The sequence below is a fragment of the Pteronotus mesoamericanus genome, unplaced genomic scaffold, assembly GCF_021234165.1.
Source record: "Pteronotus mesoamericanus isolate MK-2021 breed Mesoamerican mustached bat unplaced genomic scaffold, CSHL_Meso_final contig_27, whole genome shotgun sequence".
Classification (NCBI taxonomy): Eukaryota; Metazoa; Chordata; class Mammalia; order Chiroptera; family Mormoopidae; genus Pteronotus; species Pteronotus mesoamericanus.
In genome coordinates this window covers 22,605,501-22,622,198 of record NW_026555115.1, presented here as the reverse complement: position 1 = coordinate 22,622,198, position 16,698 = coordinate 22,605,501, and the positions used below count along the sequence as shown (strand labels likewise).

At 35.4% G+C, this 16,698-nt stretch overlaps 1 protein-coding gene and 1 pseudogene across 1 annotated transcript in view; both read right to left on the bottom strand.

The window, feature by feature from the left end:
• Positions 1–16,698, bottom strand: part of OSBPL11 (oxysterol binding protein like 11) — an 84,566-nt gene that overhangs the window by 8,991 nt on the left and 58,877 nt on the right. The window contains exons 8-11 of the mRNA XM_054575172.1: positions 16,020–16,160; positions 12,191–12,689; positions 10,736–10,922; positions 1,497–1,679 (exon numbers count right to left, since the gene is read on the bottom strand). Coding sequence (XP_054431147.1) covers positions 1,497–1,679; positions 10,736–10,922; positions 12,191–12,689; positions 16,020–16,160 — 1,010 coding nt within the window. The remainder of the gene's footprint in view (positions 1–1,496; positions 1,680–10,735; positions 10,923–12,190; positions 12,690–16,019; positions 16,161–16,698) is intronic.
• Positions 7,027–9,572, bottom strand: LOC129071614 (cytochrome c-like; annotated as a pseudogene).

The following is a 16,698-nucleotide window of genomic DNA, read 5'->3' as shown; positions in this document are numbered from 1 at the left end:
CAATTTGTCATGCAGAATATTAAGAAGACTTCTTTTTCAAGACATTGGCATTTAAAAATATAAAGAAAAATAAGAGAATAAAAACCCCAAGTTCACGGCAATGAAGAATACAATGACTACTTGTACAGTTTGGTGCCACTGCCTTGATCAGTGCTACGGCCCTGTGTGCTGCTACCACCATTGCTTCTGTACCACCAAGGCAAGTGCCAACAGAGTGAAAAAGGCAAATAACATCTTAGCATTATTTGAAAAAAAAAACCCAAAACAACAACTTAAATCGAAAATACCCTGAAAAGATCTCAAGGACCCCAGGGGCCTGTAGACCAAACTGAAAATCTCTTCTTTAGGATAAATCCCTAGAAAAATATTTTATTTCAATCATTACAGTTTTATTTTTAATTTTAAAAAAGATGTTATTTATTTTTAGAGAGAGGGGAAGAGAGGGAGAGAAACATCAATGTGTGGCCACCTCTTCAGCGCCCCCTACCAAGGACCTAGCTGGCAACCCAGGCATGTGCCCTGACTGAAAATCAAACCACCCACCCTTTCGTCATCTGCACGCTGGTACTCAGTCCACAGAGCCACACAAGACAGGGCCCGTTTTATTTTTTGACCCAACCTGAGTCACTGGTTAATGGGTATTTAATGCCTTCACTCATCTAAATTGTTTGGTTCCATTTATATGATCCTAATTTAAGATATTTAATGATTCCTTGTATTTTCTTTCTTTTTAAAATTGATACAGTAATACTTCCACATGATATAATATTTAAGCACAACAAAAGGGCAATCTGTGAAAGGTAAGTCTCTTTCCTGCCCCAGACCCCTGTACTCCCTTTCCAGAAGTAACCACTATGAATACATTTTGGACACTGTACCTTATTAACACATATAAATCCACTTCACTTCCTTTTAAAGGCCTATGATATATATTTTCAAAACACTCTCTAGGCAGGCTGTTCCAGTTTACCTTTTAACCTGCAGTATAAAAATGTCTATTGGGTCATACTTTCCCCCCCGAAGAGGGAGGTTAAAAATGAGTTTGTCTTATTGTTTAATTTGTATTTCTTTGAATCCTTTGAAAGAAATGAACATTCTTTCATTTGCTTAATGGGCATTTCCCCCCCTATTTTTGTGAGCAACCTCTTTGTGCCCTTTGCCCATTTCCCTATTGGGGAGGGGGCATCTGTCTTTTTGTTAATAAGTGTAAGAGTTTGTATGATAAGGATAGTAGTACTCCTTTGTGTTAAATGTTAATATTTTGTCTAGTTTACCAATGTTTAGTATTTACTAAAAATGTGACTGTGTATCATATAATGCCACAGCTGGTAAGAGGTTTAAGAGCATCCGATTCGACCAAACCCTTTCAACTTAGAGATGAATAAACTGATGCAAACTGGTGAAGTGACTTACCCCAGATCAGAAGTTACTAAAAAGGCTTAGATTAAGATGCAGAGCTTATGACTCCTTCCTGAGTGGATGCATGGATGACATACCTGGATTCAAAAGGGTCCTGCTTCTCCAGAGGCCTTACTCTTTTCTTTGTCACTGCCAGTTTAGTCAAGTCCACATTCTTTGTCTCTCCATTGCTATAAGTAAACTCAAGAACACTATTCCATTCCCCTTGTACTCTGCATACCACAGTGTTGGTAATGTTTTGCTTTACTTCACCTGTAACCCTAGAAGAAGGCAGAAAAAGAGACATGCTGTAATAAATTGGTATTGTTCTTTTTTCCTTCAGATTCTAAAACCCAAGAATGTACTTTGTGAATTCTTTAAGTTAGTTACATAGCTCACTTCAATTTGTCAATGCCAAAGTCAGACTCTGTAAATTCATTTAACTTCCTAGTAATTTTTTCAAATGACATCAACTTTAATCTTTAGAAAGAACACTGAGAATCAAGGTAGAGACTTAATTAACGTAAATGATTACAAAGCGTGATCTTTAAAATGCTTGCTACAAAACTATTGTAACATTAAAATGAAATAGGAATACAAAAAATATTAATTTATTTTTATCACAGTTGGAAAACATTACAATATTACAATCTATTTAACTTTTAAAAACTAGTCCTATTTAGTTAAAAGTTTGGAGTCCCTATTTTGAAGTTCTGGCTACATCAATTTTGCATATAATCACATAAGCCTAATTGTAAATGAATATAGACAATAGACAAATCAATAAACGGTAGAAAAATAGAAAAGACACATTAAAATTCAAAAAATCCTCTTGACTTGAGAAAAAAGGAAAAATTTAAAGAACATTAGTATACGGAAATCATTTTCAACACAGAACTCAAACACTACTGTGTTGAAAGTTTAATGAAGAGTTAATTATCTGGCTTGTCTATTAACAGATAGGATGCATCTCAAATGAAGGCTGGAAAACGAACAGGTCTAATTATTTTTAATGAAGTATTTTATGTTCACTAAAGGACACAAATAACAACAGGGTCAGATTAGACAGACATTCAGAACTCAGAGAACAGTGGGTAGTTTAGGATCTAATCAGTGTGCCAGAGATTATGGTTTATCTGGAGTCACAAGGGAATGCAAAAAGACCAAAGCCCAAAGGTGACAGCTCAAGAACACTAAGTAGCATTTTTCAGGTATAAGCCAAGGGCCTGGGCATAGTTGAATTTAGGAAGTTCATAGTTTTTTTATCAGGAGAAGTCACCGGTCTACAAATTCAGAGCTCAAGACAGAGGCGTAGGAGCCATTAAGCAAATCATCAATGGACCAGATGTTAAAGACAAAGAACAAACCAAACATCCAGAAGCAAGTTAGGCATAACTAGCTCAGCGGACACAAACACTATGACTACAAGTCAGCTTCATTACAGCAGGAGTGGGACCTCTGGGTTATACCTCAAAGCATCTGAACATAAATAATTGCACTGCTAAGGGTTTTTGCCTGGCTGAATGTTTCTTCTGATATCCATGTTTCCTCTCTGACAACACTGTTCCCTTTCTTGAAAATTTATCTTGAACCAAACAGGATATGAGGCAATGACACTGACACTTATCTCTTTCCTTTTCCATTCACATATACCCAGAACTATATTCTAAGAACTGAGGAACAATAGTTCATTCCTCATTTGATCTCTCTTTTATTGACAAAGCATAATCTCTCAAGTTATTATTAGCTCATTCACAAGCCTTTCCACTTGACAAATAACAAGCCCTGGTCCCTGTTCATGTGTGCTGGTTACGGGGTCTTTGCTGCTTAGTGCAGTGACACAGCAAGAGCGGCGTGAAGAGAGCTGGGGGAGGGAACAAGAATCACACGTATTAGATGCAGGCCAGAAGGAACACGCAAAAGGAGCTCAAGGAGAAAGAAGGGCCCCACCTCATTTTGCTTATTACAATTCTTCATAACTGTCTAGTAAAGGGTTGGCAAAATCCTTTTATAAAGGACCAGATAATAAATACCTTAGGATTTGCAGGCCAGACTGTCTGTCACAACTACTTCTGTCACTGTAGCGTGAAAGCAATAATAAATAACAAGTAAATGAATATCTAAATATCTAAAGCATTTAGATCTAGATCTGGTAGCAATCAACGACATAGAGTATGTTGCCCTTAAGGCACTTACCAAAGAGCTAGATCTTAAGTTGTCATCCTACACATGTCTAAAGTGAGTATAAGTTGTCAACTGATGAAAGCATTTGCTCTCTCACTTTCTAAAAACCTGACATCAAGTTGGCATTTTACATTGTCCAGACCCTATATCTATAGGTATCTGGAATACCAAAATCACTGGCTAAAGTAACTTGGCTTCATCATAGAGAGCTTTTATTAACTAAAAGTTAAGATTTTAGCTTTGGGTTTTATTGACGTACATAAAAGAAATATTCACATGAATGGTAATTACATTTTATGCAGAGCTAATAAAGAAGACACTATTGTGTTACTCAATGACAATATATAAGGATACCCGCAACAAATCCCTTTAGAAATTAATACCAGGGAAATAGTTCATTTCTCTTGAAAAAGTGATAGGCTTCCTTTATCAGACAATGAGAAGTATGTAGAGCATCAGGTTTCTTTTTTTTTCACTTTTATAGAACAGTCAGAATTAAACTTTACTTTTAGGTATAGTAATTACCTAATCCCAGCTTCACCATACTGTCCTTTTCCATCATTATGGTTATTATAATAAGACTTTATTTTCAACTATTATATGAGTTTTTCCTAAAAGCCTTACAAATGCTTTCCAAAGATATGGCTCTGGATTCCAATATTAGCCTAAAAGCTTCTTGAAGGTAGAAATAGTCTTTTTCCTTCTCTGTATCTCCAGTATGCAGAAAAGTATGTCACTTAGCAGACAGTTAACATAATCTTAATGACATCAGACCACTATGTATATAAGATGATTATCCCAAAGTGAATGTGGAAAATGGGATCATGAGATGTACAAGGGCATTAGGAACAGTTAAGTAGGGTTGCTTGGCTGCATCAGATAGTTGTGGAAAATGAGGGCGTAAGGGAAGACAAGTGGAAGATAATATATTTCTACCCAATGAAGACGGTAGGTAATGTGTCTGTTTTGACTGCAGATATCAGGTAAAACAAAACAAAACAAAAATAAAAAACCCTAGGCTATGTCTAAGGAGGGTGGCATGGCCATTAATAAAGGCATGAAAGGTTTTAGTTATAATCTGTAAAATCAAGGAAGAAAAGATGCAAAATAGGGAAGTCTGTCTCTAATATGAATCTTTTAAGTGAGAAATTAGGTGAAACCACTTGTCTTAAGGAAGATCAGAAGGAAAAAAAAAGGAGTTAGCCAAAAGTATCTCTCAAGATAGACTATGTTAAGGAAAAGGATTATACTTCCAAGTAATGAAAAGATCTAATGACTGTGGCCTCGAGGATAGGTAAAGAGTATGAAGGGAGAAAAGAAGCTAACTTAAGTAAGAAATTCCAAGAAATAAGATGGTAAATATAATGATTTACCACTAACAAAAATGAGATGTCTATTTGAAATTATTACAAATCTTTAAAAAGTCAAAATATGAAAACCAGGTACCAAAAGCCAGTAAGGTTTTTGAATTTTCCCTCTTAGGAACTCAGATGCCAAGATGGGAGAAACTCTGATCATGTGGGAAAGCTACCTGTCGGCCCTTTGCTCACAGCCCTGGCTGAGCTCGCGGTCAACAGCCAGATCTACTGCTGCCAATGTGAGTGGCTATCTTGGATATCCAACTAGGGCTTTGACCCTTATTTTGAAGCCCCAATCAAAATCCAACTAAAACCGTATGAAACATGCCATATGAGAATCACTCAGCTGAGTCTAATCAATCCACAGAATTATAACAGATGATAATGAATTCCATTTTAAGCACTTAAAACTTATGTTTTAGAGAGGTTTATTACCAGCAGTAAATAACCAAAACATCATCCAGTTATCTTAGCCCTGACTGGTGTGGCTCAGTTGGTTGGGCATTGTCTTGCAAAACAAAAGGTTGCTGGTTCGATTCCTAGTCAGGGCACAAGCCTGGGGTGCGAGTCTGGTCCCTGGTTGGGGCATGTATAGAGGCAACAGATCAACATACCTCTCTCTCTCTCTCTCCCTCCCTCCCTCCCTCTCTCTCTCTTTCTCTCATCAATGTTTCTCTTCCTCTTTCTCCCTCCCTTCCCCTCTCTTTAAAGATAAATAAAATCTTAAAAAAAACAAACAAACCAAAGTTATCTCAGAGGACTCCTCTATCCAGCCAGTCATTTCTTTTTCAAAAAATTTATTGATTTTTAGAGAGAGAAGAAAAGAGAGAGAAACCTTGATTTGTTGTTCCACTTACGCATTCACCGGTTGATTCCTGTATGTGTCTTGACTAGGGATCAAACCTGAAATCTTGGTGTACAAGGACAATGCTCTAACCAACTGAGCAACCTGGCCAGAGCACCAATCAGTTCTTTCTTTTTTTTAAGGATTTTAAAAAATGTATACATTTTAGAGAGAGGGAAAGAGAAACATCAATTTATGGTTCCATTTATTTATACATTCATTGGTTAACTCTTTTATGTGCCCTGACCAGGGACTGAACCTAAAACTTTGGTATATTGGGATGAAGCGCTAACCAAATGGGCTACCCAGCCAGGGTCTCAGTTATTTCTTGAAGTCTGTCAATTCTGAATCTGTAACTGGTCTCCCAACTTCTTTTTTTTTTACGATCTGTGATTTTGTTTTCAATTATTCTAAGCTTTATGATCACATAATTTACAATATTGTGTTGATCTGTTCTCCCCTTTAACCCTTCTAGCGAGTTGGCAAAAGTACCATTACCAATCACACACATATAGTAATTCTAGTTGTTTCTGAATAGCTGTTCAAGACAATCCTGAATTATAACTTACTCTGACTTAAAGAATTCACAGTCTGCTCTGTATGTTGTCAAAGCATCTGACCTTACAGATCATCTATAAAGTATGAGAGGTGTTAAATATTCTTTATTTGATATTATACACAAACCACACTAAAATGCCTTTCATTAAGTTAAAGGCAACAGTTTAGATAGAGGGTATTTTAATTAAATTGGCATAGTTAGGACCAAAATGATAAAATGGACACTGCTAGCTTGTCTTCAGCCCTTATCTTTTAACAGGCTAACGAACACAATTTGAAACACAACTGAGTCTTGCTTTTCTAATAAACAGTGAAAGGATTTTCTCAATATTTAAACATATTATATAACCAGTTACATAAATCTAAATATGAAACCAACCTCCTACAAGTTTTGAGATGGCATTCACCATCTCTTTGAAAAGTTGAATATTACAAACCAAGTCCATCGTATTTTTAGAAGGGCAAAATAGTGATAGCAGCTGCTGAACCAAAATTACCATCAAAGTTCAAAAAGCTAATCTTATTCAATTAACCACAAGCCAATATTATTTAAATCAGAATTGACCAAAAGGAACATTTTATCAGCCATTCATGATCTGAATTCTGGTGTATGAGATTAATTTAAATATGGTACACATAAAAATGTCATGAGACATTTGTAATAAATAAGGCAGTGGCCAAGTATTACTCATTAGTAGCTTTTTTGAGTTAAGCCATCAAATCTGCCCTTTCTGAATTCTTCTTAATGCCAGCTAAGATCATTTTTGTTCCAGGGATGTACTTCCTGGGATTCTCCCAATACTCCATCAGTGCAGCCTCTCCCCAGGTGATCCCTTTGTTCTTGTTGGCGTCCGTGTAAGAAGATCCAGGGGCCTCACCTGTCTAGACCATGGAAATTTGGCCCAGTCTGGTGCTTGCCTCCATTTTCCACAGTATGGCACTAGACACACTTCTGAACAATAATCTTCTTGCCCTTCTCAATATCACCCGTTTTAAAATCGCTCTTTTGTCGTGCAACAGAATAAGGTTGCCATTCTCAAGCCAGATGTCCTGCTTTCTAGGTCTCCCAACTCCTAATATTCCCTTACCACCTTCCTGCCCCCAACCCAATGTTTGTCTGCCACCGGACTGATCTTCTTTAAAATAAAGATTTAAAATATATCACTTTCAGATACAACATTGCTACAGTTGTACTCTTGTCAAAATGTATAACCTGAAGCTAATTTTAAAAACCAGACAAACCCAAATTGAGAGGGATTCTATAAAATTGGCCTCTAATCTTTAAAAATGTCAATGTGACAAAGAACGGCTGAGAGAATGGTGCAGATTAAAGGAGACTAAAGGAGCATAACAGTAAAATGCAATGCATGGTCCTGGGTCAGGAGAAAAAAACATTGCCAATGATGGAAACCACTGACAAAAGTTTAGTATGAATTAGACAGTAGATAATAGTATTATATCGATGTTAAGTTTACTGTTCTGTGATTATACGAGAGGTTTTCCTTATTCTCAGGAAATTCAGGCTAAAATATTTTGGGTAAAGTGTCATGATGTCTTTAATTAACTCTCAAGTGGTTCAGGAACAATAATCACAACAACAACAGCAATAAAGTGTTTGTGTAATCCAAGTAAACGGCACATGATAGTTTTTACAACCCTTCTGTGTGTTAGAATTATTGTAAAATATAAAAATAAGTAAAATAAAATATATCACTACCATGCTTGAAAGCTTAATTAGTTCCCTTCAGAATACAGATCAAATTTGTCAAAAAAAAATCATTAAAGATAATATGAAAGGAATGTTAATTCAATTATAAAAGGAAGCCTGAACTTGCCCTATCCTTCTAAAGTCCCTGAAACTCTTAAAACAGATGCTGTCTCAAGAAAACTGTGGATATGAAGTGGTTAAATAAATGAAACCATTTTTGAATAAAAGGAGTGTGAAAGCTATGTAAGGAGAAAAAAAGGCACTATAGAATTGGCCACCTTTCTCCTAATTGGCAGCCTGTATCCCACTCCCTGAGCCTTGGAGACACTCTCCAAACCTTTGGAGATCCAGCAATGGACAGGCCTCAGGCTCCTCAGCACATTTCCATTTTGCTTACTGTGCTGCCTGCCTCAGCAGGGATTATCGAGTGACAGAGAGAACAGCAGAGTTCCTAACAATGCAGACAGGGGAAGCCCAAAAATGTGGTTATGTACCAACCACATCAGGAAGACTGAGTATTGCTAAGCAGTACAGAAACTTAAAGCAGTGACACTAGAGAATGTTAATAATCTAGTCTCAGTGAGGCGTCAACTCTGAAAAACAATATAATTTCCCTGTTGGAGCAAAAAGATCTGTGAAGGGAAGAAAGAAGATAGCCCCAAGGCACAAGTCTATGTACGGAAGAGAAACTTAGAAACAAGGAGAAATTTTCTATGCAGGATATTTGTAGCCAGCAACTATCTAAATATGGTAACGGTGAGATTTGGGAGATGAATTCTGATTCTCCACATTAAGATAATCTTTGTAATATAATAAATTATTATAATTTGTATTTATTATTATAATTTAAGGCAAGGTAAAGCACTGGTTAAAGGAAAAGGGTTGGATATTTTGCATTTGGGGATAAAATTAACCCGAGCTCAAAACTATAATCTGAGTTTTTATAAAAAGACATTTGCATAAATGTACTTCATATATCAGTATTTGAAACATAGTTAAGACAAAATTTAATCAGAATAGCTATATAGTTAGTTCAGCTATTACAAAAGAAGAAAATTCTGACCATGTAAGAGAGGTAATGCTATGCATACTAAATCTGGAATAAGGCTTTAACTGAAGAGTATGAGAGAGTTCATACGTACAAAGAGAAGCCTCTTACTTTCTTCTCAGTAGCAGAGATTCCATACTGGAAATGAACACTTTGAATTGCAATGAATATGGAAAAGCTTCCACTCATGGCTCAACATTAGCTCAACATGTATCCATATAGGTGGAATATGAGATATCCTTAAAAAGAATTTTATCTCTTAACCAACCCAAGAAAGTTCACAGAGGAGGAAAACCTTATGATAAATAATAACTATTTCAAAAGATTCTACAGTCATTATTTACTCACATATAGGAGAACTCACACTGGAGAGAAAATGTTAATAATCATTCATACCTTAAATGGCACAAGAGAAAACATACTGAAGAACAATAATATGAAACCCTGACTGGTGTGGCTCAGTTGGTTGTACATTGTTCCATGAAGTGAAAGGTCGCCAGTCTGATTCCCAGTCAGAGCACATGCCTGGGCTGCCGGTTCAGTCCCTGGTCAGGTGTGTGAGAGAGGCAACTGATTGGTGTTTCTCTCTCACATTTATGTTTTTCTCCCTCTCTTTCTCCCTCCTGTCCCCTGTCTCTAAAATAAATGTTTTTAAAAATCATATGAAGGCAAACATTGTGAGGCAACTCTCCATAATAATTTATTCCTTAAACGACATGAGAAAATCTACACCAAAAACCTGTATGCATGTGATCTATGTGGGAAAGCCTATAGTCAACACTCAACTCAGGTAACACCAGATAATTCTCACTGGAGAAAAACCATCTAAATGTACAATAGTAATTGTGGACAAGACTTCAGCCAGAGCTCTTCCTTTTGTAACAGCAGATAATTAATATTGACTCAACAGATGTCTAATCAATGTGGGGGAGTATTCGACCAAAGTTTTAGCCTTGAGGCTAAAACAGGAAAATTTATATACTAGAGGAACCCTAACACCATAATAAATGTGGTCAAGGCCTCAGCGAGGGTTCTACTTTAACTGGTTATCAAATACTCCCAGAGGAAAACACTATTTCTGTAATCAACTGGAAGAGCCTTTAGCTGGAGTTCTGGCCTTCGTGAACACAAGACCATTCATACTGGAGAGAAATACTATACACATAACAAATGCAAAGAAGTCTTTAATAGGAAAAAGTCTCTCTTTTTTTCAGTTCCCACCTGAGGGTATGTTTATTAATTTTAGAGAGGAGGAAGGGAGTAAGAAAGAAAAACGATGTGAGAGAAAGGCATCAGTCAGTTGCCTTCCATATATTCCCCAACCAGGGGTCAAACCCACAACCTAGGTATGTGCCCTGACAGGGGATTGAGCCTGTAATGTTTTGGTGCACGGGATGATACTCCAAGCAACTGAACCACCTGGCCAGGGCAGATCCGTCACTATTTTTAAATCCAGGTCAGGCTTTCGAGAATGCTTTAAAAGATGAGATATTTTAAAAAAATAAATATCAATAAAAATCCAACCCTACTTCACATAAAACAAAGCAAACAAACAAAACAAAACAAAAACAATAACGAGTTGTAATAAAAGATCAAACTGATAGAGTAAGAGCCATGTATCATTAAAATGTTCTTACCGGTGCAGTTTGCCGCCATAAAATGGCTTCGTATGAAATGTGATGCTGGCTGAATACCCAGTTTTTACACAGTTGATACTGACTTTGCCACCCAGTTCTACCCAAGGAACAGTTAAAATTGACCGAGCATATGCACAAGGTAGAGAAAATGTATATTCTTCTCCATGCTCCAGTAGACTAAGGATACCTGAATGTAAAAACATGAATGTTGTTAATATTTTAAAAAGACAGCTATGAAAAATCCCTATTATATTTTCTACTATTTAGTGAATAAACATAACAATTTTTCTTAGTTTTCATTCAACTTTGGATTAAATTGGCTTCATTAACAATTGTATTTGACACCAATTCCTGCTAACAGTGAATCAAGGTTACTTGCACTATGACTTTACTATTTCTGTGGGGTGCATGAAAACAGAAAATGTTATAGTGGAAATAGTTCGAGTTCCCTCTAATGATCCTAAAAATAAAATGAATCCTTAAGTCAGAGTAAAATGCCATGCTACACTCCATTATGTTTATATCTGATCATTACTAATTACTAAAAGTTATTACTTTTTCAGCAGTTTGGGAATAACTGTTTAATGTTACAGAGTCATAGCCATTAATTTCAGACGGTATGATGAAAAGTGTTCTTCATTGTATTTTATGTATATTTTAAACAGAGTTTATTCTTTTATTATTTATTTATTGCATTATTTTCCATACAAACAACTGTAAATCTACTTTTGCCCAACCATTAACTCTGCAATAATTTCTGTGGAGGCTTTTTGTTGTTGTTAACTGATACATATTTTTTGGTATGCTAGGCCAAATAACACTTTCCTTAAATTATTTTCTCAATAATGTTTTGCTGAAATAGAATTAATGTTTGGCAATGTATTCTAAAATATTCTATGAATGTCTCCTTATAAACACATTATAAAAATATAAAAGATGTAGATTTACCTACAAGTTATTTCTTGAGTACTTTTTATAATAATAAAAACATATGATTAAAGATTCACCAGTTACATGAGAAAATTAAGATTTAGGGCAAAAATAGCAGGACACAAAACTACATGGAGAGAATTACTCCTAATTTTAAAAAACTAAAATAAAAGTATGAGCATACACACAGAAAACATACAAAATATTAGCTATATTTATCCATTTGTAGATGGAGGCATAAGAGATGCTTTTATTTTCCCCTTGATACTCTTCTAAGTTTTCCAAATTTTCTACAATAAAAATATTTTACATTTAAAATCAGAAAAAAAATTATGAAAAAAGGAAATTTACATTTTTTTCATAGATTCATCCCCTTCCCCCACAGCATTCTGGAACATACTAGGTATTGGGGGGGGGGAGTAGTAGACATAACATTTCAAATTTATAATTAATATTTATCTAGCTCCCCAAAATTTAAGACTGTAGTTTGATACTAAAAAATTGGAAGATAATTTTTCTACTTACCTTCTCCAACCATTGTCACGCCTATTGACATGCCTAAGAATTTGCTCTTAGTCCAGACATGTGCATTTACACACATCTTCTTCTCTGCACATTCTGCATAAAACCCTGATACTGGAGGATGATGGGAAACCTGCTCAGCCACAAATCTGACTGTATAACAGTCTGGTCCCACCTTGCTCAAAGCCTCCTCTGAGAGAGGACCATGATTGGAGACTGCCTGCGTGGAAGAGCTGCTATTAACAGTGGATGCTACATCACTTTTCGGCATCTTCCAGGAACAGTGAAATGTTTCTCCAATGATAGGATTGTATGGTTTCTTAGCAATGGCTCCCTTACGGCCTTCATGAAACGAGGTAAGGTAGTACTCAACAAAACGAATCATTCTGTCCTCAGCTGTGGCTCCATTAGTGATGGCTATAAATAGGTCTGGATGAGACATAAAGTCTGCGTACATTTCCAGCAAGGAACGCTTCTCCAGGATAAATGTAGGAAGCACCACCTAAAACAACAACAACAACAAAAGAAACTAAAGAGAGAAATTTTAATCCAATGTAGGAAACTATTCTTATCTCTCTGAAACATTCATTCTACATGGATATTAAAAACAAAGTCGCAAAGAAAAGTACTTGGTCTCATTAAAAAAAAAAAACACATTTTTTTACTAACTATACACAAACATTTAAAAAAATTTTTTTTAAAGTATGCTTAAAAGGAAACAAAAGTCTTTCCAACTGGAGAGAAGAGAATAGAAAAGTAGGGGACCAGGAAGTCCAATAGTCAGGTAATAAAAGTTTCAGAGAGAACAGGAAAAAAATGGAGAAAATTGCCAATTAAATAATTCAAGATTTCAGATAACTGAAAAATATAAGTTGTCATATTGGAAAGGCCCACCAAGTGCCCAGAGACAGTGGACAGAAAGGATCCTATACCAAGATATGCCACTGCTGTCTGGATCAGCTGTAGACACTCATTTCACCCACAGACATTTTGTGGCTTCTATCTGCTGGTGAGAATAGAAGCTGGGTCATGGTTGGCTTAGAAGCGGAAACTGAGCAGGTCACTCCCTCTGCCTACATTCCTGCTGGATGTTCACCTGGCTCACACCAAATGCTTGAAGTCTGTTAGCTGAATATTTCACAGGACCCATTTAAACTAAGTCTTCTAATTTTTTCAGAAAGGGCTCTTCTAAACTTTCTCAATAATTTATAAAAAGCCAGAGAGACTCTGTTTAGTTTAACTTCTTCTGGGAGCCTTCTTCTATGAATGGCAATATAGCCCTTTCCTTACACAGTTTAGCTTGTGCTGGCTATTCACTTTTTTCTAAACTTACAGGGTATATATATAGGTAGTAAAACTATTAAGGGAAAGTAGGCTAATGATTACCACAAAAGTCAAGTAAGTGGTTGCATCTAAGAAAAAGTAGGGGTCTACAATCAGGAAGTGTGTATGCAAAGAGCTTCCAAGCCTGTTCTGTTACTTAGTCTGAGTTGCGGGTACACGGGTACTCATTTTACCATTGTTCTTTGAAATGCTTATATGCATTCTATTTGGTCTTTTGTGTACACAATACATTTCACAAAGAAAAGGTATCTGAAATAAGGAAATGTAACAAAATTAGATACAAATTATAATTATATGAAGACAGATTGGAAGTGAATCTCAGAAAGAGCTGTGGTGTTAGGGTAGTGAAATTACAGATTTTTTTTTCCTTTTATTTTCCAAAACTTTCTGTGAAGTGTTTAATTATGCTAAATTAATATTATTTTAAAAAGGACAAATAAACAGTGGGAAAATGTATGTTACTTATTCACCACATGCATGTAACTTCTTCGTTGCTGCAGTCCCAGCACCTAGCACAGTGACTGAGAATATAAGAGGGGTCAATAAGTATTTGTTGTATTAGTGTTATTGTAGATAGGAGGTGGATGTGACTGCAGTTTAGTCACCAGGTTCTTTAATGTTGTTTGAAAAGCACAATTAAAAAAAATGTTATGTGAATGTTTGTAATTCCTGATTGGTTAATGTTAGTGATTCTACATACACATCTTTTTAATTAACAAGGCACACGCAAACGTGGGGAAACGATATTGTGTGCAGTTATTCATGCCAAGAGTACTTTACCATCTGGACTACTCTTTTCAAATGTTCTTATGCCTCATAAACCTCAACACTGTACTTATGCCTTATAAACCTAAATCTACTAAAGGGACAGCAAATACCATAATAACCAAACAAATCCCTTGTATGACTATTCATTATAACTAATTTTAGAACTAACAATCTTATCTGAACCATTAACATGAAAATATTTTTAGAATAAAAATGATACCCATTGAAATATTAATGTTAGATGAAAGATGAAAGGTTAATGGGTTTTTTAAAATTAATTTCTAAAATGTCTGCTTCTTAGTAGGCTATTAATTCAATCTATTTATTCATTTTTTTAAGGCTTTAATTGGCTTTATTAAGTAACGTATGAATCAGGCAGCATCCCATCTAGCAACTAGAAGTGTATTCCCCAATCCACTTACTTTTAACCCTCCTATAAATTACTGTCAGTCTCAGGCAATAAAGAAATGTGTGTTGGGGTTGGTTTTTTTTTTTTTAATTTTAAAATGCTTCTAAGTGGATGTAAAAGGCAATATGCTTTCTATTCAAATTATATTTTCAGAGGAATAATTCACTACAATTAAATGGCCTTTTAACCTACACTTTCACTATCTTTGCTGGCATCAAAAACCTCAATTTGAAATACACTCCCTAAAATCAATTTTGAAATGCCATACTAATGCAAAGTAGTGCCAATAGTAACTCAAAGTACATAATCCCACAGTAGTAAATATTTGACAATTATAGTGACAATTAAAGTTTTTAAACCTGATTGTCTTTTTAAATTGTCATAGATTACTTGTTAAGTACAAATTAAGGCGCATTAATTAAATAAACTGGCAATTGAGAAGACTGACCTAAAATTAAAAACTATAGATCATGTATATATGATCTTTAATGTATATATGAGCTACACAGGGATCTTATTAAAATGCAGATTAAAATGCAGTCCTCTGAGATTGGGGGCTGAGATTCTGCATTTCTAACAAGTTCTCAGGTAATGGTGATTCTACTGGTTTTCAAACCATACTCCCCCCCCCCCCCCCCAGTTTCACTGAGGTATAACTGACAAAACTGTAAAGTATACATTGTGGTGATATAATACACACACATTGTTGAAAGGATTCCCATCATTTAGTTAATTCAGACATAGTCTGCAAACTATGTACTTTGGGCCAAATCTGGCCTGTTTTTATGAAGAAGGTTTTGTTGAAACATGGCCATGCCTAATCCAACATACTACCTATGGCTACTTTCATACTACAAAAGCACACTTGAGTAGTTCCAACAGAGACCTATGCCCACATCACCAAGAAATATTTACTTTCTGGTCCTTTACAGAAAATGTTTATTAAAGACAATACCCAAAATGTACTATCGAATATATGAAGTAAAAGTAAAGTAGAAGTATCTATGCCTTTCATGATTTTGTAGGATTACATCTTTTTCTTTAGATTTTCCAGTTCTATCCACTAATGGACCCCTTTATTTCGTACAGAAACAATAAGACTATGTGTCATTATTTGCTATGCAACTCCCTACTAGCATTTTTTTTAAAATAAGAAATCACATTTTTTTAATGAAAATAAGGAATGCTGATGAAGAGACTAAGAAACCAACTCATAAAAAATAAAAAGCCTTAACAACCTTAACGATTACAGGTATGGCAGGTATAGCTCTGGCCCAATGGCCTCCACAGGCAGTTTATCCCATTACTTACTCTTGTTAAATCCATGCCCAGCTTGAGCTGTGACAAGAGATGCAGGATAACACTGCGTTGTTCTTCCACAGCTCCCAGGTCATCCTCCTTGTTGTCACAAATATCCTCCACCTCATCATCTGCATTTATTTCTTCAGGTTCCTGATGTAAAACAAGTCTATTGTTACAAATGTTTATTAATATCCATTAAGAAAAAAGTATACACATCAGATTGAAGGCATTTACATTGAGCCTCAATGAATCTGCGGATAAGCAAAAATCTTTCTAAAAATGTAACTTCCATCTCCTGTTCATGGAATAGATTTCCTTCAATGAACCCATTATCACTGACACTGAACTTTTTTAGGTTTTGCTATACATATCACATATAAAATAATATATTTTATAAAAGTAGGATTTTTCAAAAAGAGTGAAAACTGTCATTTTTGAATCTTAGGCTTTGACCACTGGTCTAGGCATACCACTAGTATCTATAATTTAAATTCAAGATATTTTGAGACTTATATATTTGTCCTATTTTTAAGCTAACACTATAAAAGTAAAATTTTAAAGTAACTGTACATGTCCAATTTAATTACTGTAATCTGTATTCACTCATTCATTCTTTCAGTTGTCAGGAAGAAACCTGGGGTTCAAGAGAATTCTAGGTGCAAGCACGGAAACCCTGTAGTTCTCATGC